Source organism: Apodemus sylvaticus, chromosome 1 (assembly GCF_947179515.1).
Source record: "Apodemus sylvaticus chromosome 1, mApoSyl1.1, whole genome shotgun sequence".
NCBI classification, from domain to species: domain Eukaryota; kingdom Metazoa; phylum Chordata; class Mammalia; order Rodentia; family Muridae; genus Apodemus; species Apodemus sylvaticus.
Genome location: NC_067472.1, coordinates 15,710,917 through 15,738,499, shown reverse-complemented (window position 1 = coordinate 15,738,499; position 27,583 = coordinate 15,710,917). Strand labels below are relative to the sequence as shown.

Below are 27,583 nucleotides of genomic sequence, written 5' to 3'. Positions count from 1 at the left end.
ATCTTCCCTAAAGCTGGGATTATAAGTACAGGCCTCTATCCCAGCTCAGGCCAAGGCTTTGTATTTATTCATTCACCAAACACTGGCTGAACTGGTACTTAAATCTTACTGTATTTAAGTTCTAAGCAAATTGGTACCAGATAACCTACCAGTTTCAAGCAAATTAAAAGGTTCCTTTCTGTGAAAACTGTCCTAACATGAAAACTGTTCTAACATTCTGTGATAACTGTTCTAACAAGGGAGAGAAAGTCAAAGTGGAGGAACCAAATAAGCAAGGCCAAACAGCTTTGCAGGGAGTGGCTCTGGTCCATCTCTCTTGGTTTTCAGAAGCTTTCTAATATAGTCAAGACCACTTCAATTGAATGGCAGCTTCAAGTAGAGGATACTTCCTGAGATAGAGTTGAGACTCTCAGATTCTGTGCCCTTAATATACTACAAGGATGCCTGAAACACTGCTTACACTCCTCTCTAGGGACCAATCTGGTCACTGACTAAGCTACACTCAGGGTAGCTATTCTTACCGGCCTCCCATCAAAGGTGAAAAGAATCAGAAAGAACGCTAACCTCCCTCTGAGAGGTCAGAGCCAGAGACAGGCTACAGGCAGTAAAGGACCTAACAGCACACCAAAGACAAACACACTGACCTGTGCTTGCTCACTCAATATGTAAACTGACATTCTAAATTTAAGCCAGGTATGGTGGCATATGCCAGTAATACCAGCCTGAAGAAGGATTGACAAGAAAACAAGGCCAGCATTGACTACATAGAAAACACTAGGCGTGGGGCTAAAGAGATGGTTCAGCAGTTAATAGCACTGGCCGCTCTTCCAGAGGATGCAAGTTCAAATCCCAGCAGCCAATGGCAGCTAACATCCATTTACAAGTCTAGTTCCCAGAGGCCCAATGCCCTCTTCTGGCCTTCTTAGGCAGGGCATGTGTACACATGCAGGCAAAACACACATGCACATAAAATGTTTAAGAAGAAAACATTAAGCTGTCCAAAGCTACCCTGCAAGACTTCTGTCTCAAAACAACAAAATAGCAGGCCAGCGAGATGGCTCAGCAAGTAAAAGCACTTCTGACACAGGCCTGGTAACCTGAGTCCATCCATGGACCCAGGAAAGAAACCCTGAATACAATGACACACACAAAAAACAAACTGCTATGAGGTGAAGACAGAATTCCCAGAACCTGATGAACCAGTAAGCCTCAAGTACTCAGTATAGTAGAAACAACAAGACATTCTGCCTCAACAAGGCAGGAGAACCAACTCCTTAAAATTGATGGCTGATTTTCATAAGTTCACCATAACACATATACACCAACATAAAATATTTAGCAATCACACAAAAATATAAAGTAATACCTAAATATACACATCAAGAAATTTTACATAATTTTTTTACCCTCAAGAAAAAATCTAACCTGTATTCAAACTGCCTACCAAGTAATACAAACTGCAAATACTGGAATCCTTCCAGTTTCCAAGTAATTTCCTTGTTTTTTAGAGATGGTGGCATGATCTCATTTGGTGTAGTTGCCATCTGTTGAATGATACTCCCATTTGACTCAATCTTAAAAAATTAATCTTAAAAATTACCCACCTATAAAAACTTCTATCAACTTCTCCATAAAACTTACAGTGATCAGGTCCCAGCTGCTAAAGCTGTGTTGCAGCCAACAAGGACAGCTGGAAGTGTCGGCCGTGACCACCGTGGGGGCTGATCCTGGCAAACACACCTTAGCTGCTGTGGAGAGTGACAGCGCCTACCTGTGCTCCTGCGCTATGTGCCTTACTTACAGGGTACACACTTCACTCCAGCACTGCTCATAGGCTCTCCTGCTGTCTCCAGCCACCCCACAGGTGCTCTGCCAGCCTTGTACCCACAATGACTCACACTGTTTACCACATATAATGGTATTTTTTAATAAGTGGCAGGTATTTTCCAAGGGAGGTAAAGCACATTATGATCCCCAGCACTCAGAAAGCTGAGGCAGGAAGCTGGACAGTTTGAGGCCAGCTTGGGTTATATTACAAGACTGTCTAAAAAAGAAAAAGAAACAAAAACAAATTTAACAACTGTGACATCCTTAAAAATCCATACTGGCAGAATGACTCCAGATTCACTGCTCCTTGGGGTGGGCTCTCTCATGCACACAGTGGTTTCCTATTCTAAGAAAAACAGCCCTGCTTTCTCCTGACGTTCCCTTTCTCCTGTATCTTTTAGACCCTGTCTCAAAAAAGAAATGGGATAGGCTTGAGTTTCCATGTGAGAGTAACTTTGAAGGGGTTATTTTCCTGGACTCTTCTCTCCTCCCTCTCAAACGCTGTGGTAAGTATACGAATGACAACAAGAAACCAGCAGACCAAGAGTGGGGATTGATTGGTTAGCTTGGGATTTTTTCCCACCACTTCCTGCCCACAGCAGGCAAGCACCTTCCCACACTCAGTGCCTACAGCACCCACACAAACCAAGGCGCGCCCACATCTGCCCGGACCCTGGCTCCGGTGCTGTCTTTCTGTTCTCCATGCTTCTTCACACTTCACCATGAGGATTATGGACTTATCTACAACGGTAAGAATTCATTTTGCTTTCAGCTCCTCCTGTGCCGCATGCTGCTAAGGGGCCATACATAATGAAAAGGGAGAGCAGAGCCTGGCCTGCTTCCCAGCGAGGAGCAGACAAGCTCACCTAAAAAGGACTTGACGCTCCAAATACCAAACTGAAAAAGGAGATGGAGGTAGGGGAAGGGAATCTGGAACATAATCCACGGATACAGGCTTGGAGAGAGTAAATGCACATGAGGGTGGTGTACTTCTGCCTAACCTTCTTCTCATCATCTTCACCATCCATAACCTCAGAACATTCAAGGAGGAAGCAGGTGGAGAAAAGGCAAACTGCAAAGAAAGCAAAGCAGTGGGGAAGACATCCTAAGACACAGCGAGGACGCAAGGTCAGGGGTGTCAAGTCTAGAGCATCCACCGTAAGCCAGGTTAAAAGGCTGCATAGAGAGATGTATCCTCACCTCTCCAGTTGTAAGGACACAGTCCTATCGAGCACTATCCACTGTCCATGTTTTCTCAGGCAATCTTTCCTTCTAGTCTCACCCTTCCTCCATACCCTGTTCTCTAACTATGCAGAATTTACACTCCTCTCCAAACACACGGCATGTGAATCTACTACACCCCTGAAATGTTTGTGCAGAGCCCCTTCCTGGGATGAATGCCCTTTCCCTACTCATCCGCAGAGAAAACTCCCAAGGGTTCTCATGGATTAGGTCAAATGGAAGGAACCTATTCTGGGATCCTATCAACATGGGCGCGCGCTCTCTCTCTCTCTCTCTCTCTCTCTATATATATATCTCCGTTGTTCCTTATCACAAAAAAATGCTGAGAGTATAATCTAAGATCAGGAGAAATTAATTTGAATCTTGCTTCTACAACTGACTAGGCCATGCAAAGGAGGTACCAGTATGCAATATGATTTCTGGCAACCCTAGCCCCCTAGAACTCACATCTTTTGTCTCAAATAAAATAATTTATAAGGCAATGTGTTCCTTGTAGAGTCCAATGTCAAAGTGCTAGCACCTAAGAAGGGGGCTCTTCTATGCACCATTCCCAGTGGACAGCAGAGAAACAAGGACAATAAGCTTGCACACAGCTGTGCATACAAACATGCACAAAGGGCTGAGAACCCGGAGGGAAGCAAGAGGGTGCAAGTGATTGAGGTCACAACCTCTAGCTCTTTTTTAATTGGCACTAATCCACTCGTGAGAATGGTGTCTTCATGATCTAAAGGCCTCTCATTAGGATCCACACTGTGCCCTGGAGATTAATTTTCCAACAAAAGATTTAGAAGAGGCACAATCAAACAATAGTACCCTTGCATAATCCTTCCCACAATATATCCATGTGGTATTCAGTTACAACAGATACTGCATATCTTCCACTTTGGGCTCTACACTCCTTTCTCTTACTTGCTCTGAGGAAAGCTAACGGCCTATAAACATACTAAACATATGTTTAAAGAGATCCAGGTGAAGAACTGAGGCTTGTACCAGCAAAATGGCTCAGCAAGTCAAAATGCCTGCCACCAAGCCTGAGATACTAAGTTTGATGCCCCAGGATCCACATGGTGCAAAGAACTGAATGCTGCAACATGTCCTCTGACCTACACATGTACACACACACACACACACACACCTACACAGGCTTACCAGCAACTCTTAAATGAGAATGAAAACAAGTTCTTCAACCACAGAACGTCACTAGCCTTTAGCCCCAACTAACACTTTTTTCCACTGAGGCAAATCACACACTTAGGCTATACAAGTTCCTGCCAGGGCAGGTTCAGTTGGTAGAACACCTGCCTACATGCACACAGACCTGGGTCCATCCCTAGCACTACATAAAACCAAGCCTGGTAGCATATGTAATCCCAGCATTCTGTAAATGGAAGCAAAAGGATCAGAAACTCAGGGTCATCCTTAGTTTCATAACAAATGCCAGCCTGTGATGCATGAGAGACAGTCTAAAATAATAAATTATAGACCCTAGAGGGCTAATATCCAATATATACAAAGAACTCAAGAAGTTAGACCCCAGGAAACCAAATAACCCTATTAAAAAATGGGGTACAGATCTTAACAAAGAATTTTCACCTGAAGAAATTCGGATGGCCCAGAGGCACCTTAAGAAATGCTCAACATCATTAGTCATTAGGGAAATGCAGATCAAAACAACCCTGAGATTTCACCTTACACCAGTCAGAATGGCTAAAGTCAAAAACTCAGGAGACAGCAGGTGTTGGCGAGGATGTGGAGAAAGAGGAACACTCCTCCACTGCTGGTGGGGCTGTAAGATGGTACAACCACTGTGGAAATCAGTCTGGAGGTTCCTCAGAAAACTGGACATGACACTTCCAGAGGACCCTGCTATACCTCTCCTGGGCATATACCCAAAGGATTCCCCGGCATGCAATAAAGACACATGCTCCATTATGTTCACAGCAGCCTTATTTATAATAGCCAGAAGCTGGAAAGAACCCAGATGCCCCTCAAAGGAGGAATGGATACAGAAAATGTGGTATATTTACACAATGGAATACTACTCAGCAATTAGAAACAATTAATTCACAAAATTTTTAGGCAAATGGTTTGATCTGGAAAATATCATCCTAAGTGAGGTAACCCAATCACAAAAAAATGCACATGGAATGTAATCTCTGAAAGTGGATATTAATTAGCCCAGAAGCCCTGAATACCCAAGGCACAAATTGCATAACAAATGACTCCCATGAAGAAGTATGGAGAGGGTCCTGATCCTGGAAAGGATTGATCTAGCATGGGAAGGGAATATAAGGACAGAGAAAAAGGAGGGAGGTGATTGGAGAAGGGATGGAGAGAAGAAGGTTTATGGGACATATGGGGAGGGGGGATCCAGGAAAGGGGAAATCATTTGGAATGTAAACAAAGAATATAGAAAATAAAAATATTAAAAAAATTATAGACCCATGAGAAGTCTTATGTTAAAAATATCCAGTTGAACTTTTCAAAGATTACCCACAGAAAATATAAAATTATGACTAGTCATCTTAAACTAACCAGGTTCTGGAACTACACTAATAGAGAATACATTTGGAAAGAAAGAAAGAAAGAAAAGAAAAGAATAGAAAGGAAAAGAAAAGAAAAGAAAGAAAAGAAAGAAAAGAAAAGAAAAGAAAGAAAGAGAAAGAAAGAGAGAAAAAGAAAGAAAGAGAGAAAGAAAAGCGACAGCCCAACACTTACAGGAAAAAAAAATTGGAGTTAGATCTAGTGGTGCACACCTTTAATCCTAGCACTCAGGAGGCAGAGACAGATGCAGCTTGAAGTTTGAGGTTAGCCTGGTCTACAGAGGGAGTTCCAGGACAGCGTAGGTTACACAAAGCAAAAACAAAATAAAACAAGTGCATTGGTCTAGCATGATGGAGAACACCTGCAATTTTAGCACTTGAGAGACAGAAACAGAAGGATGAAAAATTAAAGCCATTCTTATCTACATAGGGGGTTCAAGACCATCCTGACTTGGAACCCATTTAAAAAATAAAAAACAAACAAACAGAGGGAGGAAAACTGGATTCATGCACCACCATGCCTAACTTATAAATAGCATATTTTAAAATTAGAATGTGGCCGGGCGGTGGCAGCGCACGCCTGTAATCCCAGCACTCTGGGAGGCAGAGGCAGGCGGATTTCTGAGTTCGAGGCCAGCCTGGTCTACAGAGCGAGTTCTAGGACAGCCAGGGCTACACAGAGAAACCCTGTCTTGAAAAAACCAAATCCAGAAAACAAAAAACAAAAATATTAGAATGTGGGGCTGGAGAGATGGCTCAGCGGTTAAGAGTACTGGCCAGGCAGTGGTGGCGCATGCCTTTAATCCCAGCACTTGGGAGGCAGAAGCAGATGGATCTCTGCATGTCAAATCTAGCCTGGTCTACATAGTAGTCTACATAGTAAGTTCGAGGACAGTACTACATAGTAAAGCCCTGTCAGAGAGAGAGAGAGAGAGAGAGAGAGAGAGAGAGAGAGAGAGAGAGAAAGAAAGAGAGGGAGAGAGGGAGGGAGGGGGAGGGGGAAGAGAGGGAGAGAGGAACAGAGGAACAGAGGGAGAGAGGGAGGGAGGGAGGGAGGGAGGGAGAGAGGAAGGAAGGGAGGGAGGGAGGGAGAGAGGAAGGAAGGAAGGAAGGAAGGAAGGAAGGAAGGAAGGAAGGAAGGAAGGAAGAATTAAATTTAAAAACAATGAACAAGAAATGAAAAGAAGGAAAGGACATCAGAAAGTCTATACCAAAAATATATTTAATCCCTAAGGTACTGGTTGGCGTTCACAGATTCCATCTAAAATAAGCCAAAATTCATCTGCTACGCTTTATAAAAAGTAGTTTCATTGGCCTTTGAGTTAAAATCAAGCATCAGACTTCTAAACCCAAAAAGTATGGCAAAGTATAAATTACTAATCCAAAAGTAAAATTCAATATTATTACACTAGACCCAGGAAATCAAGACATATTGAGGCTGTAAGCAATCTGAAATCTGGTGATCTGCTCTATGTAAAGCCCTGGACACGTCTCCACCCTGACACTGGGATAAAGTATGCCAAGGCAACACACCAATGGCACGCTCAGAGGCATCAGTTCTGTTGTCAGACTGTGTGTGTGTGTGTGTGTGTGTGTGTGTGTGTGTGTGTGTGTGTGTGTGTGTGTAAACAAGGTCTCCAATAACTCAACTTCACAAAGAATGACCTTGAACTTCAGACCGCCCCGCCTCCACTCCCCAAGTGCTAGTACTGCAGGCGTGCACCAATACAGGAAGTGTACATATCTAGAATGCCACTGATGCAGTACAGCTGCTCAAGAGTGTTGAAAGGAAGAATGAGACATCAGCAGGGAGTACAGGAAATTAAACGGCCTACCTGAGTCCCAGGAAAATAGGACTTTCAGTAACCTCTCATGTTCTCACGTAAACAACTGTAGTGGATAACCACATCTCCTTAGGGCTTAGCACGGCCACTGGCTACACGAGCCTACCTAACAAGGCTGTGGGATATCAACAGTACAGGCTAAGGACAGAGCTAAAGGTAGTTCTTGACCTCTCCCTCCCCTCTAAACCTTAGTGACTGCTTTGATGCTCGCACAGAGAAAATGAGATGACAGGCCAGTCCCCATGTCTTGAGAATGCAGTAGCCTCCAGAGATCAGCTCCAAGGCCCCCTAGACCTCCACCCAGGAAGCTTACAAGTGATAATGAAGAGACACACAGAACCAAAACTGCGGCTTGGGCTTTCTCCCTTACAAAAGAAAACAACAAACATATTTCTTGTTACATCTTCATACACAAATGTTTCCTTCCTTTTTTAAAGAATCTTGATTTTCGGTGGGGAATGGTGGCACACGCCTCTGATCCCAGTACTTGGGAGGCAGAGGCAGGCGGATTTCTGAGTTCGAAGCCAGCCTGGTCTACAGAGTGAGGCTCCAGGACAGCCAGGGATACACAGAGAAACCCTGTCTCGAAAAACAAAAAATTAAAAATTAAAAAAAAAGAAAAAAAAGAATCTTGATTTTCTTTCCTAAAGATGTAATTTTACTAATGTATATGTATGTGGGTATATACACATGAGCGTAGGTTCCCACAAAGGCTAGAGGTGTCAGACACCCTGGAACTAGACTTACAGGCCATCGTGACCCCATGCTGGAAACTGAACTCTCGGGTCCTCTGGGCAGGTATGCGCTCTTAACCACTGAACCATCTCACCATCCAGAGGGTTTTGGTTTTCTTTTCTTTTTTCTTTTTCTTTTCTTTTTTCTTTCTTTCTTTTTTTTTTTTTTTTTGAAGCAAACAGAACATACATTTTCCATCACTTGATTCTTTACAATAAATCTGCACATATAAAATAAAACTAACCATGGTACTTACACATAGAGATCCATAGGGAATTCCTTCATCATGTGTGTTACAATGAACTCCACCATCAGGTCTAAAAGGACAGCGGAGAAAAATTATATCAATCACAATAAAATTTACTCCTTACCTTTGAGTTGGGGGAAAAAGTTTCCCAAATTTTGTGCCTGGTACTCACACTGAGTGACATCCCCTGCTAACATCTATCTTCGTGAACACAACTTATTTTCTATACCAATTTTAAACACTTGTCACTTGGAAATTAGCAAGCAAAATGCTTCAGGCACTATTAAGTTTCAGTAAAAATGTTCACTCTGTTGAAGGTTAACAAGATAAAGATTTTACTCTCCTATTAGATTTTACTTTCCTATCTAGAAAGACCTGCCAATAAATTTAGAATCAAGGGAGGGGCTAGAGAGATGGCTCTGAGAACTTAGGACCCTGGTTCAATTCCCAGCATCCACATGTCAGCTTGCAACTGTCTATAAGTCTAGTTCTAGAGGATCTGCCAACATCTCCCAGACATGCATGCTAACAAAACACCAAAGCACATGAAATAAAAACAAACAAATCATTTTAAAAAGAAAAAATGTAGATAGAAGGGAAATTTCATTGTTTGCATCTCTCATACCACACATAAGACAAATACAAAATTCCCAAGGAAAATCTGAAACTAGATAAATGAAGCAAGCATTCACACAAGCAGAGATTCAGCTCTAAAGCTGTCAGTCTATCCCAGGTCATTATCAGGCTGACTGACATATACTGCCTGAAATGGGCTGTGCCACTTTGGTCAATAGAGGCTTATTATATACACAGTATACATTACAGTTTCTAAGACCGGGCACACTCAGGAACTGAGGTAAGAAGTGGAGGCCAGCCTGGGATTCAGGGCAAGTTCCAGGACAGTCAAAGCTACAGAGAGACCCTGTCTCAAAAAAGCTAAAAGAAAGTGCCACTAACTCCTCTGAGTAAAATGATTTCTGGACACCGAGAATGGCACAAGACCTGACCTACCAGATCTGTTAGTCCCATCTCAACTTACTCGAGGGAAGTTTTCCATGTTTGATTCTCAAATTACAAAACGTCTGACCTTTGACACATCAATACAGACCATAAAAGAGAGGTAAGAATTTGAAAACTTGGTGACAAGTAAGACATTCATTTTTGTCCTGCCCCAGGGAAGTTGTTTGTTTGTTTGTTTGTTTGTTTGTTTTTTAGTAACAGCACCCTTGTACTGAGCACTCTAGTCATTGGGGTGATCTGCAGAACATAACAAGAAACAAAGCTTCTTCTGTAACAATGCTGAGGACAAAGCTCATCAACCAGTATCTTCATTGTGAAAATCACCCAGGCTTCACAAGCATGCCATCCCGACTGCGCACTCACCCAGGACTGCACACACCAGGGGACGGCAGGGAAGATTCTTGTCAGCAGCCTTCTTCCTGTGTCTCATAGGCTTTAAAAACACACACAGAAAAGAGGGAATTAGCAGACACTTGAACTGGAATCCAATGGCTTATCATGTTTCTCATACAAATAAAACCTCTACTACAGTAGAGATTCACTCTACGTCCACCTTGTCTCTCTCTTTCTAGTGGGGGCAGGAAGGTGCAAGCAGGGCAGGCACAGGGAAGCGCTTCTCAGTTATCAATGAAGGTGTGTGTGACAAAACTCAATTTACAGCAAGTCCAAAGGACACACTACAATAGGACAAATGTTGTTACTTTCATTTATCTATGCTGTGCATGTGGCACTGTTAACAAAAAGGTATAATGGTACTTTTCTATAATAATAGAAACAATGAAGGAAAAAGAAGAGGAGGGACTGGAGAGATGCTTCCATAGGAAAAGGCAAGAAGAAGTCCAGCCCCGGAAACCACAGAAAGCCATTCATGTGGAATCCCAACGCTGGGTTGGTAGAGTTAGGCAGATTCCTAGGAGTCTCTGGCCATCTCGGAACAACACCTAAGGCTGTCTTCTGACTACCATATGCACCTGCTCAGACACATAAAAGAGGTCAGGTCATAGAGAGATGGCGCAGCAATTAAGAGCACTGGCTGCTCTTCCAAGGACCTGGGTTCAATCCTGAGCACTCACATGAGGGCTCACAACTTCCTGTAACTAGAGATCTGATACACTTTTTCTGGCTTCCTCAGGCACTTACATACATGCCATACATATAAGATAAAAAACTTTAAAGTAAAAGATAAATAAAGAGAGGGAAGGGGCAGTAGCAGTCTCCAGTCAGCAGTTGGGGGGAGCTAAATGTCAAATCTAAGCCATGCTGTAATACTTTTATCACACTTCTAGCCTGATCCTCATCTTCCATATTCCATTTTCTCTACATTTCACCTCTCAGGTGAATAAATCAAAGCAGACCATAGCTTTGTATGATAGAAACTATACTATACAGTTGAGCGTGATGGTGGTAGACACCTGTACTTCTAGCATGAAGAAGCTGGAAGCAAGAGACTCAGGAGTTCAAGGCCAGCTTTGGCTACATGGTTGAGGTCAGAGTAGGCTACAGAGAACTCAGTGTCTAGGAGGAACAGGGCTTAAAAAGTCGGCTTGGCAGTTTAAGGCACTTGTTGCCTTCAACTTCCAAGACCTATGTGATAGAGAGGGTCACCCCTGCAGGCTGTCCTCTGACCTCCACGCTCACACGGTGCCTCATTCACATGACACCTTTCTGAAATCTATGTTCTTCTACTGTGCAGTATTACTACAACCGCTATTTGGTTGTAGATTTTTCTATCTTCAGGGGAGCAAAGAAACAGCTCAATGACCAACAAAAACATCCTAAAGGGCAGATAGAGATGCTGAAAAGCAATCATGCCCTGAGCCCTTTAGGCACAATTATCCAGCTACATTTGTTATGAAAGAATCATCCTAACTGTCCAACACACAAAAACTTGTCTATTAAAAACAAGAAGTAAATGTAAAGTCACACCTACCATTCTATGTAAGTTTACTCGAAAATTCATGTTGTCGTCATGTAAAAATGCATTGGCATACTGATCCTAATGAAAATAGAAAAGGCAAGAAAGGTATGGTAACTGCATTTAAGAAATTCAACTGAGTCGGGCGGAGGTGACGCACGCCTGTAATCCCAGCACTTGGGAAGCAGAGGCAGGTGGATTTCTGAGTTCGAGGCTAGCCTGGTCTACAGAGTGAGTTCCAGGACAGCCAGGGCTATACAGAGAAACCCTGTCTCAAAAAACCAAATCAAAAAAGAAAGAAAGAAAGAAAGAAAGAAAGAAAGAAAGAAAGAAAGAAAGAAAGAGAAAGAGAAAGAGAAAGAGAAAGAGAAAGAGAAAGAGAAAAAGAAAAAGAAATTCAACTGAGCGTGGAGGCACATATCCGGTCTTCAGCATTTGGGAGGCAGAAACAGGAAGATCGGGAATGTGAGGTCATCCTGAACTACATAGCCAATTTAACCTTAATGTGGGCTATATGAGACTCTGAGGGAAGACAGAAATACAATAAAAATAAAAAACGAGAAAGACCAAGAAAGACAGGACAGAAGGAGCTGGTGAGATGCTCACTCAGTGGGTATACACTTGCTACCATATTTGATGAACAAATTGAGTTTGACCCTGCAGCCCACATTGCTGCAATCCAAAACTATCCTCTGACCTTCACATGCAAGCCAAGACACAGAAGTGCACATGTATACAATCATACGCACATAAACATAAACAAACAAATATATTTTAAAAGACAGGAAGAAAGATGGGATAGAGGTAAGAAGGAAGGGACAAAAGAAGATAAGAAAATTTAATGAGGGTGGGTTTTGGTTTTTTGTTTTGGTTTGTTTTTTTGGCTTGGTTTGGTTTTGGATTTTTGAGACAGGGTGTAGCCCTGGCTGTCCTGGAACTCACTGCATAGACCAGGCTGGCCTCAAATTCACAGAGATCCACCTACCTCTGCCTCCTGAGGGCCGGGATTAAGGTGTCCAGCACCACCCAGCAGAAAGGTAGGAAGAGAGGAAAGGAGGCATGAATGCATACGCGAATGCATACATTTGTAATTATACATCCTATAAGTCCTTCCTCTCTCCTTCCACAAACCCTAAAGCACGGGTCTCCAGACTAGGCTGGCCTCCAACTCACTATGAAGCTAAGAACAGCTTTGAACTTCTGACCCTCCTGCCTTCACCTCCACCTCTGAGTGCTGGGAGTGTAGGCACATGGGTTTCATGCAGAGGCAGAGACTGAACCAAGTGCTTGCCCAACTGAAACATAACCTCAGTCCAAATCCTTGGACCTTCATGAACTACTTTCAGGATCAGTTGGAGAGCTAAAGGGATAAGCCTGGAGCCTTTCTCTCAACCCCTTACCAACGACATGAAACTGAGTAGTTTCCCAGTATGCCTTTCACTGGTAGAAGATCTTTGAGAAAATTAAAAACAATAAAGATTAAAAGCCAGGGATTTGGGACAAATGCTGAGAGGAATCTGCTTTCCTATTCTCTCTTCCTTTCCATCTGCCCCAGGAATCAGCTGGGTCTGTGACAGCTTGGAGGCTCTCATAGGGGCAAGACAATGCATGTGCAAGAGCCTCATGAGGCTTTGGAATGAGGCAGGCCTGCGCTCTGCAGGGGATGAGCTCTGCACAACAGGAAACAACTGCTAGACTGGCAGCACAGGAGCAGGCAAGACCCCATCTCTCCCTGGCTTTTAAAGACTGAGGGAAAAACCAAACTCTTCCCACAGTGGACTGATTGGAAAGAAGCACCCCTTGGCCCGTTCCCAACTCCGTCCTGAGATCTGACATGCCTACAGACTCCAATTACTAGGAACTGTTACAATCTGTGCAGGATTTTTGAAGAGCCTCACACGGGCCCACAGTCAATAAGCAGCTCTTCCAGATCTGGCCTGCCCCCGCCTCGGGAAAAGAGCTCATCTTACCAAAGAGAAAACAAAAAGGGAGTCCTTGAGAGACCACTACACCCAGTGGATTACCTTGACTATTGACTAAAAAAACAAAAACAAGGACAGGGAATGCAGAAAGCAGGGGCTGAAGCTATAAATTTAGCTCTAACCTAGCTCAAGTTCCATCACGCTCTTAGATTCAGTCTTCCCACAAGGAAGCAGAAGCTTTCCATAGTTAATCTTCACTAACAATCTGACTAGTTTTCAAATCACTGCTAAGACATCCTCCACGCATGTCTATGAGGGTGTCGTCCAAGAGATTAAATTAAGGAATTAAAGACCCATCCTAAATGTGTCTGGCACTACTTTATGGGCTAAGGACTCTGAAGAAAAAGAGACAAGCCCACATGTAGCCAGCCAGACTTTGGCTACTTTTGGGTCCTTTTTTCTTACACCCTTTCAACCCCTAACACTAGACAGGAGAGGAAAAGGGATAGAGGGGAAAGGGGGTATTATTATTATTCCTGCACTTTAGGAGTGTCCTTGGGGCAAATTTTGTCTTCAAAGTCAGGATATCTAATTTCTTCTTGTTTCTTCATTGCAAACAACTACTTAACAAACCACAACCGACAGTAACCTATCACCGACCAAAAACCCACATGCCTCCTGGGGCCCTAGCTTTATATTCCCTCTCAGAGTCCCCAGAATTCAAAACATCACACACTTGCAGAAACCACCTGCAGCTCTCAATAGCAGGCCGCTGCTAGTTCACAAGGCAAATTACAGTCAGCTGCTGTGGACAATCTGAACCAGCCCCACATCCCACACCTGAAATTAAAATAAAAACATATCCTTATAATATTTCCGTGTTTTTAAAGAAATCAAAATTCTCAGTCTACCAGCATTCACCCCTTCCTGCTTCCTGCTTGCAGAGATGCTGTAAAACAGTGCCTTGGGCTGCTGCAGTCATGTTCCACAGCCATGGCTTCCCCTCTGTAACAGGCTATATCACCTCAAACTGACTCAAAAGAAATTCTCTTTGACGTCTCTTTTTAAAAAATTACACTATTATGTGTGGGAATATGTGCACATGCACCACAAGTTTACATGTAGAGGTCACAGGACAGCTTGCAGGGGCCAGTCAGTTCTCTCCTTCCATCATGTGGATCTTAGGATCAACCTCATGTCATCAGACTTGGTAGCAAGTGCCTTTACCAGGGGAACCATGCCTCCCACATGTAAACTGCTACTTATTTGGAATTTGGTTACAGAAACGTAACTCATCCCCACCTCTTCCTCCTTCAGGTCTTACCACCAAAATACAACCACTCTCCTGTGTCTCTTTTACTCTTTTATCTCCAAGACACCTTAGCTCATTTTTAACTCACTAAATACAAGACACAACATGGGCAGCTCCAAAGGGAAATGATTGGTTTTTAGAAAAATTTAAATCTTTTGGTTAGAACTGTTAAAGGCCAGAATACAGACAGGGATCTAGCTCAGTTGAAGTAGTCTTGTCTAGCATGCATAAAGTAATCCCAAAACCACATAAAACCATTTTTGGCAGTACAGTGTGCCTGTAATTCTAATACAAAGGATCAGAAGTCCAACAAAAAGATCAGAAGTTCAAAGTCATCCACAATTACATAGCTCAAGGGCAGCTTGGATGATAACAGAGCTCTGTCTTTTAAAAAAGGTAATGGACGGACGGAGTACCAGCCAGAACCACCCATCCGGTCTCAACTACCAAAGTTACAGTACCAGTAGTGTTTTATCTTAAATGGAATCTTATATATTCCATGTTTGCCATAAACTCAGGATTACAGCAAGGAAAGCCTTGACATTCTAATCCTCCTGCCTCCACCTCGAGAGTGCTGAGAGTATAGGCCTATAACAGGCCAGGCTTTTTAGACGGTACTGGGAATCAAAGCCAGGGCTTTGTGAATGGAAGCTACATTTCCAGCACCTTGGGGTTCACTTCTAACTCATCTAATGAACGCTGAATCTAGTGAGTGTGCCAGATAAGGAGAACTGAGCGGTGCTGAAGGCAAAGACCATGTTATCTCAGCTCACATTCTGGAGGAAGGAGATGGGCAACACAAAAAAACCTTCAAGTCATGACCCAGAAGTGGGTGGGCAGAAAAGAGCTTCTGGAAGACATCAACGCCCAGCCAGGACTCGCAGTAAGACCTACCTCTGCAATACATGTGAGGATAATCAGACAGAGCTTGCCGCTGTGAAGCCTGTGTTCATCTGTAAAGAAAAAAAAAAAACGCTTCTTTGTCCATAATCCAAACCAACGTGTCAAGGAGAACAGAGGCTCGAGTCCTAAAAAGGAGCAGCTGTCACTCTCATTCCATAAAGCCACGAGGAGGGCTGGGCGGCAGTTCAGTCAGAACGTGCTTGCCTTGCAAGCATGTGGATTTCAATTCAATTTATGTAAAACACCTGCAATACACACTTGGACCCCAGCTCTGTGAAGACAGAAGCAGGAGACCAGGATCCCTGAGGATCTAGCCAGCCTCGACAAGCTCTAAGCTGAAAAGAAACCTGTCTCTAAAAAAAAAGGTGGATGGTGCCTGAGAATGACACACAACACAGACACACACACACACACAAACGCACGCACGCACGCATGCACGCACACATGCACGCATATGAATCAAAATCAAGATGGTACTAAAGTCTTGCTTCCCTCCTAGGCAAAGGAATTACTACAGAAGATGTTTTTAATCCTGTAGCTTGTATCATATCTGTCTAGCATGTGCCCCTTGTACCCACTCCTATGATCATGCCCCTGCCTTTTCTTCCAGGACTGGGGTTGACCCAGAGCACCACATGTGGTAAGCAAGAGCCCTACAACTGAACTGCACTCCCCAACCTTAAGATTTTAAAGATCAAGCAGATTTCCCTTTAAAGTAACAACACCAAAGACACAAATACCAAGGATTTTTTTTTAAACAAGGCCTAAAAAGCAGGATGAAAACATAAAATTCCAGAGAATGAACAGAAAGGAATGACAGAGGAGACGGCTTCAACAATATAATAAAATCTGTTTTTAAAAATTGAATAGGGCTGGGCAGTGGTGGCGCACACCTTTAATCCCAGCACTTGGGAGGCAGAAGCAGGCAGATTTCTGAGTTCAAGGCCAGCCTAATCTACAGAGTTGAGTTCTAGGACAGCCAGGGCTACACAGAGAAACCCTATCTCAAAACAAACAAACAAACAAACAAACAAAAAATTGAATAGATAACAGGGGGGAGATGGCTCAGTGGTTAAGAGCACTGACTGCTCTTCCAGAGGTCCTGAGTTCAATTCTCAGCAACCACATGGTGGCTCACAACCATCTATAATTGGATCTGATGCCCTCTTCTGATGTGTCTGAAAAAAGTGAGAATGTACTCATATACATAAAATAAATGGGAACAAAATACTCATGGGAGCAAATACAGAGACAAAGTGTGGAGCAGAGACTCAAGGAAAGGCCATCCAGAGACTGTCCCACCTGGGAATCCATCCCATATACAGTCACCAAGAGCAGACACTATTGTGGATACCAAGAAGTACTTGCTAACAGGAGCCTGATATAGCTGTCTCCTGAGGGGCTCTGCCAGTGACTGACAAATGCAAAGGTGGATGCTTGAAGCCAACCATTGGACCAAGCATGAGGTCCCCAATGGAGAAGTTAGAGAAAGGATTGAAGGAGCTGAAGGGATTTGCAAACCCATAGGAAGAACAACAATATCAACTAACCAGAATCCCCCACCCCCACCCCAAGAGCTCCCAGGAACTAAATCACCAACCAGAGTACACATGGAGGGACTCATGGCTCCAGCCACATAAGTAGTAGAGGATGACCCTGTTGGGCATCAAAGGGAGGAGAGGCCCTTGATCCTATGAAGGCTCAATGCCCCAGTCTAGGGGAATGCTAAGTTGGGGAGGCAGGATTGGGTGGGTAGGTGGGGGAACACCCTCATAGAAGTAGGGGGCGAGGGAATGGGATAGGGAGTTTCCAGGGGGCGGGGAAACTGGGAAAGGGGATAATATCCAAATGTAAATAAAGACAATATCTAATAAATAAATAAATAAAATCTTTTAAAAAAAACTAAGTAGGAGGTTCACTTTTATTACTATACTATTTATTTTATAATACTTTATAACATACAAACCAACTAGAAGCATTTTACAAGGTGCTGCAAAGACATGTCACTGGTTAAGAGTGTTTTTTCAGAGGACCGAAGTTCAGTCTTCAACATATATGTGAGTGTGAGACAGCATACACAGTCTGTAACTCTACCTCCAGGGGATCTGACAATCTCTTCTGGCAACTATGTACACATACATACATATATACATACACCCAAAAAATGAATAAATAAATAAATCTAAGGGAAAGCACTTTATAGATATCAACTGATACATACATTTTTTAAAGGGATCTTAGAGCCAGACATGGTAATAAACACTTTAACCCCAGTCAGCACTTGGATGGCAGAGGCAGATGGAGCTCTGTGAATTCAAGCCTGGACTACATAGTGAATTCCAGACCAGTCATCTATAAAGTGGGAAACTTTCTCTAACAAAAACAAAAGAAAAAGATGTCTTGTGAAACAGTTCTGCTCTCCTGCACTCATGATGTGAGCCTGGGGGTGTGGTTAGTGGAAGAGCATTTGGTTTCATGGGAAAGGCCATACATCTCATCCCCAGCACCACAGGAAAAAAGCATAAGAGTTATAATAATACTAGCAATGATAATGCAATCCTGTAGCCAGGGCATGGTACTAAGACATGGAGAGAGACTGACAGAAAAAAAAGCCACAAAACAGCCATTTTTGAAATTAACTATTCATCATACTTAACCTTATCCTTAGTCATATTTAACCTGCTTGTTGGCAAAAATGCACTGCATTCTACAGACACTGTGACTATCCACATTGGCTATTAATTAGTCTTTAAGCTTGTATTTATGAACATGAAGTGACCACGACAGAGGCTTATAAAACTGTTAAGAGCTAAAAATACATTCTAAGAGCCTCAATTCACTATGGTATATCAAGCAAAGTCAAAGTTCATTTTTCTGGGTCATATGCAAGCAATTCCTTTCTTCTGTGGTTGCTGCAGTATCTGCAGAGAAAGGAAGAAGCCAGCCATTTCCATAAAGAAGCAATAGCCTCAAGAAACTCAGACACACAGCAGTCTTGTTATCCTTGCCTGCCAGATCTCACTTGGCCAAGTCTCAAAGAGCCAACCCCGGCAGCAGCTCCCAATGGACCGTTATTTAGGATTTGGTAGCACAGAGTATCTGCATGCAGTTAACCTGTGTGTAGCTCTTATTCTTGAAAGAAAAGTCCATTTTCCAGGCAGAAATCTCCACTAGCAAATGCAGTGTCTGACACAGCATGGCTTGGCCTCACCCCCACCCCTCCCCAGGCTCTGGTCCTTCTCCATTTCCCATATGGCCTTTCATCTTCCTAATCTCTGTCTACCAGTTTTTTCTTTTCTCTCTCCAGAGTCCCTGAACCTGCCTTTTCCTTCAGTTCTAGAACCCTTGAAAACTCTCATAACAGAAACCTGCTCACTTGGCAAAGGAAAGCTGTCTAAAGTACAAACCATGCTGAGGGGATCTTCAGACAACCTCAGAGGCAATATAGAGTCTTTTCACAAAAAGCAAGGCAGCAAAACAATCAATTTTAATACTGTTGGCTCTATAACAAAGTTGGCATTTATATCTACGAATATGGCGTTACTTATGGGCTATAAGCACATAACACGGCGGGCACGGTGGTGCACACATAGTTCCAGCACTTGTAAACAGACAGGAGGATCAAGAGGGCAAGGTTGGCCTCTACAACAGAACAAGTCTGAGGCAGCCTGGAACATTTGAGACCCAGAAAGAAAAGAAGAGAAAAGAAAAAAAAGAAAAGAAAAGAAAAGGTAGGGACAAGGATAAGGGAAGAGGGGAAGAGGAGGAGAGAGGAAGAAGAGGGGAGGGGAGGGGAAGGGAGGGGAAAAAACAATTATGTTTATACCTACCCATAGACTGGAGTTCAATCTAGCCTTTATCAGAGAAGCCTCTTATCTCAATAGCCCTTGGTAAGGCGGCCCACAGGGCATAGCACTAATAGGAGGTGTGGCCTTGTTGTAAGAAGTGTGTCACCAGGAGTGGGCTTTGAGGTTTCAGAAGGTCTAGCCAGACCCATTCATATTCATTCATATTCTCTCTCTCTCTCCCTCCCTCTCTCCCACCCTCCCTCCCTCCCTCTCCCCTGCTTCCTGCAGATCCAGATTAAAAGTCCTTTTCCAGCACTATGTTTGCCTACATGTTGCCATGATTGCTGCTACAATGATATATGGACTAAATCTCTGAACTGTAAGCCAGACCCAGTTAAATATTCTTCATAGGAGTTTCCATGGTCAAGCTGGGCAGTGGTGGCGCACGCCTTTAATCCCAGCACTTGGGAGGCAGAGGCAGGTGGATTTCTGAGTTCGAGGCCAGCCTGGTCTACAGAGTGAGTTCCAGGACAGCCAGGGCTACACAGAGAAACCCTGTCTCAAAGGAAAAAAAAAAAAAAAGAGTTGCCATGGTCACACTGTCTCTTTACAGCAATAGAAACCCTAATGAAGACACCATGGTTAATGCAGAAATCCATAACTGACAAAAGTGTCAAAAATAAATAATGGTAGAGTACTCTAAACAGTACAGCTATATCATCTACTCCAAGGCTCAGGAAACATCAGAGAAGAAGAACAGAAAAAATGTAAGAGCCAGAAGATAAGGAAGCATGCAGCAAAAGGGGATCTTCTGCATATGACATACAATTACATTCATGAACTCACCATAGTTGTGGTTATAGCAAGTGACCTACACCAGACTGGACATCAACATTTCATCAAGGATATGGAAGAACTACTGACAATTAACAGCTATTGGGAGTGCTCTTGCTCTAGAAAATAACCTGCCATCCACACTTGACTGAGAAATTTGAAATTAAGCTGGGAAATAAAGATAACCTGGGTTCCATTTCCAGCATCTACCAGACAGCTCACAACTATCTATAACCCCAATTCCAGGAGTTCCAACACACTCTTCTGACCTTCATAGGCTCCTGCACAATAGCACAACATGTCATTGATGCACAAACATGATCTAAGGCAGGCACACATACACACACGCACACACACACACACACACACACACACACACACACACAGAGAGAGAGAGAGAGAGAGAGAGAGAGAGAGATACAGACAGACAGAGACAGACAGAGACAGAGAGACAGAGAGAGAGAATCAAACAAAAAAATCACACAAAATCAAACACATAAAAGGAAGTACATGGGGGATGGGGTGCATAGAGGTATACAGAGACAACTCAGCAATTAAAAGCACTGGATACTCTTCCAGAGGGCCTGAATTCAATTTCTAGCACACTAAGGTGGCTTATAACCTTCTGTAACTGTAGTCCCATGGGATCTGATGCCCTCTTCTGGTTTGCACACGTGGAAACAAAACACTCCTATCCATAAATAAACAAATCTTTAGAAGAAGAAAGCCACATGGGGACTTGCCTTTAGTGGGAAGAGAAAGACCAAAGACCAGGACCAGACACGCTTCTGCACGCTTTAATCCCAAGGAAATAGAGGCAGAAGTAGGTAGATTATGCAGGGAGCCAACAGGTATATCTTAGCATATTTGACTCCATGTTTGATTCGCTCCCAGGGCCAAGCTTCTATGTCTCACGGATTGAATTGCTTTTTGGTAATCAGCTGACCCTTTTGTAGTTAGGCAGTTTGTAGATGGCTGCCCTGACAATACATCCTGCTTGGCGGAACCCCCTGCTCCACCATGGGAACTTCCCACCCTGGACAGTTAGGAGTTTCCTCCTTGCTTACTGCTTATAAGCCAGTAAAAAATAAAACTTCTTTGGAGCTTCATCAGAGCACCTGTCTTGCTCTCATTCTTCATGTCTCTTGCGCCCCACCCCCCATTCATCAGTTCTCTCCTCAGGTTCATGCTGAAGACCCCGCTGGCCGGGGGAAGATTATATGAGTTTAAGGCCAGACCTGTCTACATAGTGAGTGCCAGGCCATATAGGGCTACACGGTGAATCCTTAACTCAAAATTCAAATACAAAGAAAATTTATATCTGACCAGAAAACTACTCCAATTTCATTACATAGATGTATGAAACTATTAATTTTGTAAAAAGAAAAAGAAAAAAGACTTGAGGGATAACTAAAGAAACTTAAATATGGACTGAATTTTATATACTATTAGAGAGCCACTGTTTTTTTTTTTTTTAGATATAATAAGGCCATTTTAGATATCTAGAAAAAAATTTTCAATTTTTAAAGGTGCACACCTCAGTACTAAGTACTTGTTGTTTGTGATTTCCTTTAAAGGAATACAGTCAATCAAGAGTAAAACATGAAAAGGAACTTAAAGGCAAACCAAATACAGCAAAATGTCAGTGGAACACAGGTGAGGTTCTTAGAATTTGGTTCAGAAGGGAATCCCCACGCCTGTTACTCCCACCCACCCAACTTTACACAAAAAAAGAGCCTGCATCCACTTACCACAACTTGCTAAGAAGGTTAATAATCTTTGTGGGGACCAACTTTTTCCTTTTTTATTCTTAAGCACTTTCCTCCAGCTCCAGGTTCTCCCACCGCCCCCTAGTTATCACCCAGAAGTGAGAAATCACTGATTCCCAGAACACAGGTCCATCACCTGCACAGAAGGCCCCAAAGATTCATCTGTCAAAGCCCCAAATATGGCCACTGCTCTTTGATGTGAGCCACCTGCCACACCTCGCAAAGCATCCCTTACCTTTCGTGTCCTGCATGACGATTGAGCTGTACTTTAAGAAGGTTATCAGTAGATTACTGGTCTGTACATCTGCGTCCAATGAGAGCTCCACAGAACTTATAACTGGAATAGAACAAATAAAACACTTAGCCATAACATATTCCACCTAACACTTCTACCCACACAGCCAATTTGCCAGCAGGCAAGAAAATGACTAAATAAGCTTTTCCCTCAAGAGAAGGAGGACCCAGTACTTTCCATAAAACGTTTAGCTACTCTTCCTAGGCCTCTACAGCCCCTCTAGCCCACACTCCCCCAAAGCCTGTCAATTTCCTTTCTCACCTAGTAGAGAACATCCTAGAAAAGGATATTGATTCCATTCTGGCCCCAAGTAATCAACAGCTCAAGGTCCTCTGAGAGAGACTGTCATTTCTAACTAAAGGAAAAAGTTATACTGAACATAAATGAGCTTTACTTTATTTTAAGTCTCTCACTTAAAATAAAGAGTTCTTCCAAATAAAGAGAAATTTTGCTCAATCTTTTTTTTTGTTTTGTTTTGTTTAATTTTGAGAACAAGTCCTTACACTGACACACCCAAGACGAAAGGAGCTCAGGCTAAGGAAGAACTAAGTTCAAACTCTGTCCTAGGAGGGACCCTGGAAGGCGGGTCAGACGGAAAGCAGGCGGACATCCCTGAGAGCAGCTGGAACTGGAAGGTGACACTCCCAGCCTCTGTTTGCAAGAGCAGCTCCTGCTTACCCTCCCACCCTCTCTGAGACAAGGCTCCAGACAACAACGGGAAGTCAGACCAGAACTGACCCAACCACAACAGCTTTAACTTAGAACTCCCAAGATTCAAAGACTTTAAATTAGAATTAGTCAGCTTGTTAAGTGTTTTAAATGTCTAAAACAGAATACATATACAAAAAGAACCTCAAGATGGCACAGGGATGTTTGAAAAACTATAGCTTTCTGCTATATTTTAAACTATAAACACACTGCTAGGTTTGGGGTATTAGTCATAAAATGTATTCATAACCATTACAGATCCCTCGGGAGTTATTACAATGCAATGCAGAGAACATTTATTAACAATGGGAAACACTGTAGATTATGGTTCCACAATACGCAGCAAAAAAAACTATGAAAAGAAATTAGCATGTCCAATTTTGGCTCTTTTCCTTACAGTTTGGCCGCAAAGAACAAATACAAGATAAATTTTGTATTGAAATATTAAAATATTTCCTAGCCAGACTGAGCTACAGAGTGATACCCAGTCTCAAAAACAAACAAACCTAAAAGGTTTTAATTCATGTTAGAGCATAGGCTATCATCTCAAACCACAGCCATTTTGAACTCAGAACCCATAATCATTCCTTTGTTATCTAACTAGTAAGTGGAAGTTTTACCCTACTCATACACAGTGATAACTAGAAAACTCTCTTACATAATATAGTAGAAATATAGAACTATATGTATTTTTAGTTTACCAGAAAGTCCTCTCATGCCAAGGCGGAGTTGTCAAATGTCAAGTCTGAGCTGCGAACAAATGTTACAGCTAACTGCTGGCTTTTAAAAATAATAGTGCCAGTGACATACCTTTAAATATAACTGGGCTACAGAGCAGCACTATAATTAAAAACCAAAAATTGAAAATAAGACTATAATACTTAGGACCCCACAGAATGGAAGTGAGGGGAGAATAAAAAAAGGAAAAATAAAATAAAGACAGAATCAAATCCCTCCAAATTAAAATCTCCTTCCTAAGCAAGCTTCATTCCTTAATCATTGGCTTCATAATTCTTCCCAGTAGCTTTTGTCAAGAGAGACAGTCATCTGAAAGTGGGCTGAGCTTCCCACTAGAACACTAACGGCTCAGTGGTTGTAGGTAAGCACAAATCCTGCCCTTGCATAATCAAGTGTGTGGGTGAAGTGTTCACAGTCAACAGTTTGAAAGGCAATGCTCTGAAGCATCCAAACCCCAACAGCACAGGGAAGTGAGATATATATACACTCACTCACACTCACAATCACACATCTAAGCTTTGGATATCCATGGTAACCAAGCAAGCTTCATCCTTAAAGAGGAAGTACAGTGTTTCCATTGGCTTATCCAGTGACCTGAATAAACAAACGGGTAGGCAGGCAATCTGCACTACACTTCTTCTCATTAAGATATTTTAGAATTTGGCTTTCAATTCTAAACAGATCCAATTCGCTGTCATAGATCTGGATATCAATGAGACACCTCCATGCTGTACTTCTCTGCTTTATATACTGCCTTAAAATGAATATGTACAAGTACCAGATAAAAATGTAGGGGCTAGGGCTGGAGAGATGGCTCAGTGGTTAAGAGCACTGACTGCTCTTCCAGAGGTCCAGAGGTCCTGAGTTCAACTTCCACCAACCACATGGTGGCTCACAGCCATCTGTAATGGATGCCCTCCTCTGGGGGGTCTGAAGACAGCTACTGTTACTGTATACTCACATAAGATAAATAAATAAATCTTTTTGTTTGGTAGCCCTGGTTGTCCTGGAACTCACTCTGTAGACCAGGCTGGCCAAGAATTCAGAAACCTGCCTAAGCCGGGCCGTGATAAGTGCTCACCTTTAATCTCAGCACTCTGGAGACAGATGCAGGTGGATCTGTGAGTTCCAGGACAGCCAGGGCTACACAGAGAAACCCTGTCTTGGGATGTAGGGAGAGCCAGAGTGGAAAAACAGCTTGATAATTATGTGCAAAGCACGAGTTAGGACTGGAAAAAAAAACTTTCAAAGAAACAAAGAGTGACATTTTACTTATGAGCCAGACACATAAAGGATCAAAGTTAGATTTCTTAACATTTAAAAACCAATATTGGGCTGGAGAGGTGGCTCAGTGGTTTAGAGCACTGACTGCTCTTCCAGAGCTCCTGAGTTCAATTCCCAGCAACCAGCTCACGACCATCTGCAATGGGATCTGATGCCCCCTTCTGATGTGTCTGAAGACAGCTATAGTGTACTCATATAAATAAAACAAAAATAAATCTTAAAAAGAAAACAAAAGAAGCATGACTAGTGTTGCTCGTTGAGCTCATGTGTTATGACACGCACATGAAGGTGAGGGGATGTCTCTCTCTACCATATGTCCACAGCGAGGGATCTACTGCAGGTCCTCAGGCCTCTAGAGCAAGAACTTTTCCTCACTGATCCATCTTGCCTATCCCAAAGTTGGATATTTCTTATACTCATTACACAAAACGAGTTCAACATTTGAAGAATAACATCAAGTATTAATATTTTTTAATTGTTTCAGACAGTCTCATAAAGCCCAGGTTGATCTCAAACTCACTGTATAGCTGAAGATGATCTTGAACTTCTAATCCTCCTGCCTCCACATCCATCACCATGTGCCACCACACTGACTTTTATAAGGTACTAGCAATCACGCACTCTGCCAGTGAGCTACAGCCTCTGCCATATATATAATAAAATAATATATCTCCCCTGAGCCTCTCAGCCAGCCCATGAGTCCTTGCAGGACAGACATTAGTCAGTGGTGCAGTCACTTTCCGCTCTTTCAGAATTCTAAGACTACTTGAGAAGGACAAACCAAGCTTATACTGTTTCTTGGGTTGTGTTTGATTGTTTGGGGTATTTTAAGACAAGAACTCTCTATGCATACCTGTTCTGGCACTTACTATATTGACCAGGCTGGCCTCAAACTCACAGATTTCTACCTGCCTCTACCTCACAAGAGCTAGGATTAAAGGTATGCCACTACTACAACCATAGCTAGTAATTTTTTGAGATGTTTTATGCAGCCAAGACTGGCCTTGAACTGATCCTCCAGCTGGGATTACAGGTATACACTACCACACATAGCTTTAAATGGTTCCTTTCTTTTTTTCTTTTAAGATTTAGTTTTAGTCAGGTGGTGGTGGTGCAGGACTACACAGAGAAACCTATCTCAAAAAAAAAAAGACAGAAAAAATATTTTATTTTTAGTATTTTTAAGTGTGCGTGCACGTGCACGCATGCACATGAGTCTACAGGGCTGAAGTGTTACATTCTCTGTAAGTTACAAACAATTGAGAGATGCCTGATATAGGTGATGGGAACTGAACTCAGGTCCTCTATAACAGAAGTGTGTGCTCTTAGCCACATGCAGCCCCACAGGTTTCTCACACACAGAAGAAACATTCCATTCAACTATCTTTCCAATTTTTAATCTGGAACTTCGGAGCCTAAAGCATATCATCACATACTCCCTTTTTTGTTTTGTTTTGTTTTTGTTGTTTGTTTTGTTTTTTGAGGGGAGGCACATTGGTGACAGGTGTTTCTCTTTTTTTAATTAATTAATTTATTTATGTACATCCCAATGCTGCCTCCCCACCTGTAACTCAGAGTCCCTCACCCATCCCTATGCCTCTGAGAGGGTGGTGCCCCTCTGAGTATCCCCCAACCTGGTGCATCAAGTCTCTGTAGGATTAGGCATATCATCTCCCACTGAGGCAAGTCAAGGCACTCCTCTACTACATATGGGGCATGGAGAGAGGGGCTTGGTTCAGCACATGCATGATGCTCTTTGGTTAGAGACAGTCTTCTTTGTCACCTGGGCTGGTCTCAAATCCCTGTGCTAAAGTGGTCCTTCCATCCCAGACTCCCAAATGCTGGGAATACTGAGCATATGACACAGTCCCCAAATCAAACAAATTCTTCCTTTCTTTTTCCTTTTCTTTATCTTTCCCATTTTTTTCTCCTCCATCTTGGGGATTAAACCTAGGGCTCATGCATGACAGGAAAGCACTCTGTCACTAAATTATACCTTCATTCCTTTTTAAATTTTAAGTTGACTGGTAAAGCAGGCCTTGAACTTGTAATCCTTCTACTTCAGCCTCCAAGTAGCTAGAATTACAGATGTGTACCAACACTAATTACCCATTTACACAAATTAAAAGAATAATTAAAAGGATTAATAAATGTATTCTTGGCACGCAGACTTCTGAATTGGAGGCCAGCCTGGTCTAGAGTGAGTTCCAGGACAGCCGGGGCTACACAGAGAAACCCTGTCTCAAAAAACAAACGAACTAAAAAGTGAGAGAGAAAGATCTAAAATCAGGGTTGGAGAGATGGCTTAGCAGGTAAGAACACTGACTGCTCTTCCAGAGGTTCTGAGTTCAATTCCCAGCAACCACATGGTGGCTCACAACCATCTGTAATGAGATCTGATGTTCTCTTTTGGTGTCTGAAGATAGCAAAAATGTACTTACATATCATAAATAAATAAATCTTTAAAAAAAGAAAAGGAAAAAAAAGATCTAAAATCATATTAATCAAGAACACAATCATAAAAGTGGTGGCCTCACCGTCAGAGGAGGGCGGTGTAGTCCCAAGCGGTGTGACTGGGGTTGTAGGAGCAGGGCTGACAGGGGTTGTCACCAACCCTATTTCTGGATGGCTCTGAAAGAGGACACATATGGGTAAGA

At 42.7% G+C, this 27,583-nt stretch overlaps 1 protein-coding gene across 1 annotated transcript in view; it reads right to left on the bottom strand.

Annotated features, from left to right (window-relative positions):
• Armh3 (armadillo like helical domain containing 3) overlaps nucleotides 1-27,583 on the bottom strand; it is a 190,040-nt gene that overhangs the window by 112,259 nt on the left and 50,198 nt on the right. The window contains exons 14-19 of the mRNA XM_052184763.1: nucleotides 27,464-27,557; nucleotides 22,137-22,238; nucleotides 15,502-15,560; nucleotides 11,389-11,454; nucleotides 9,822-9,891; nucleotides 8,448-8,508 (exon numbers count right to left, since the gene is read on the bottom strand). Of these exons, the coding sequence (XP_052040723.1) occupies nucleotides 8,448-8,508; nucleotides 9,822-9,891; nucleotides 11,389-11,454; nucleotides 15,502-15,560; nucleotides 22,137-22,238; nucleotides 27,464-27,557 (452 nt within the window). The remainder of the gene's footprint in view (nucleotides 1-8,447; nucleotides 8,509-9,821; nucleotides 9,892-11,388; nucleotides 11,455-15,501; nucleotides 15,561-22,136; nucleotides 22,239-27,463; nucleotides 27,558-27,583) is intronic.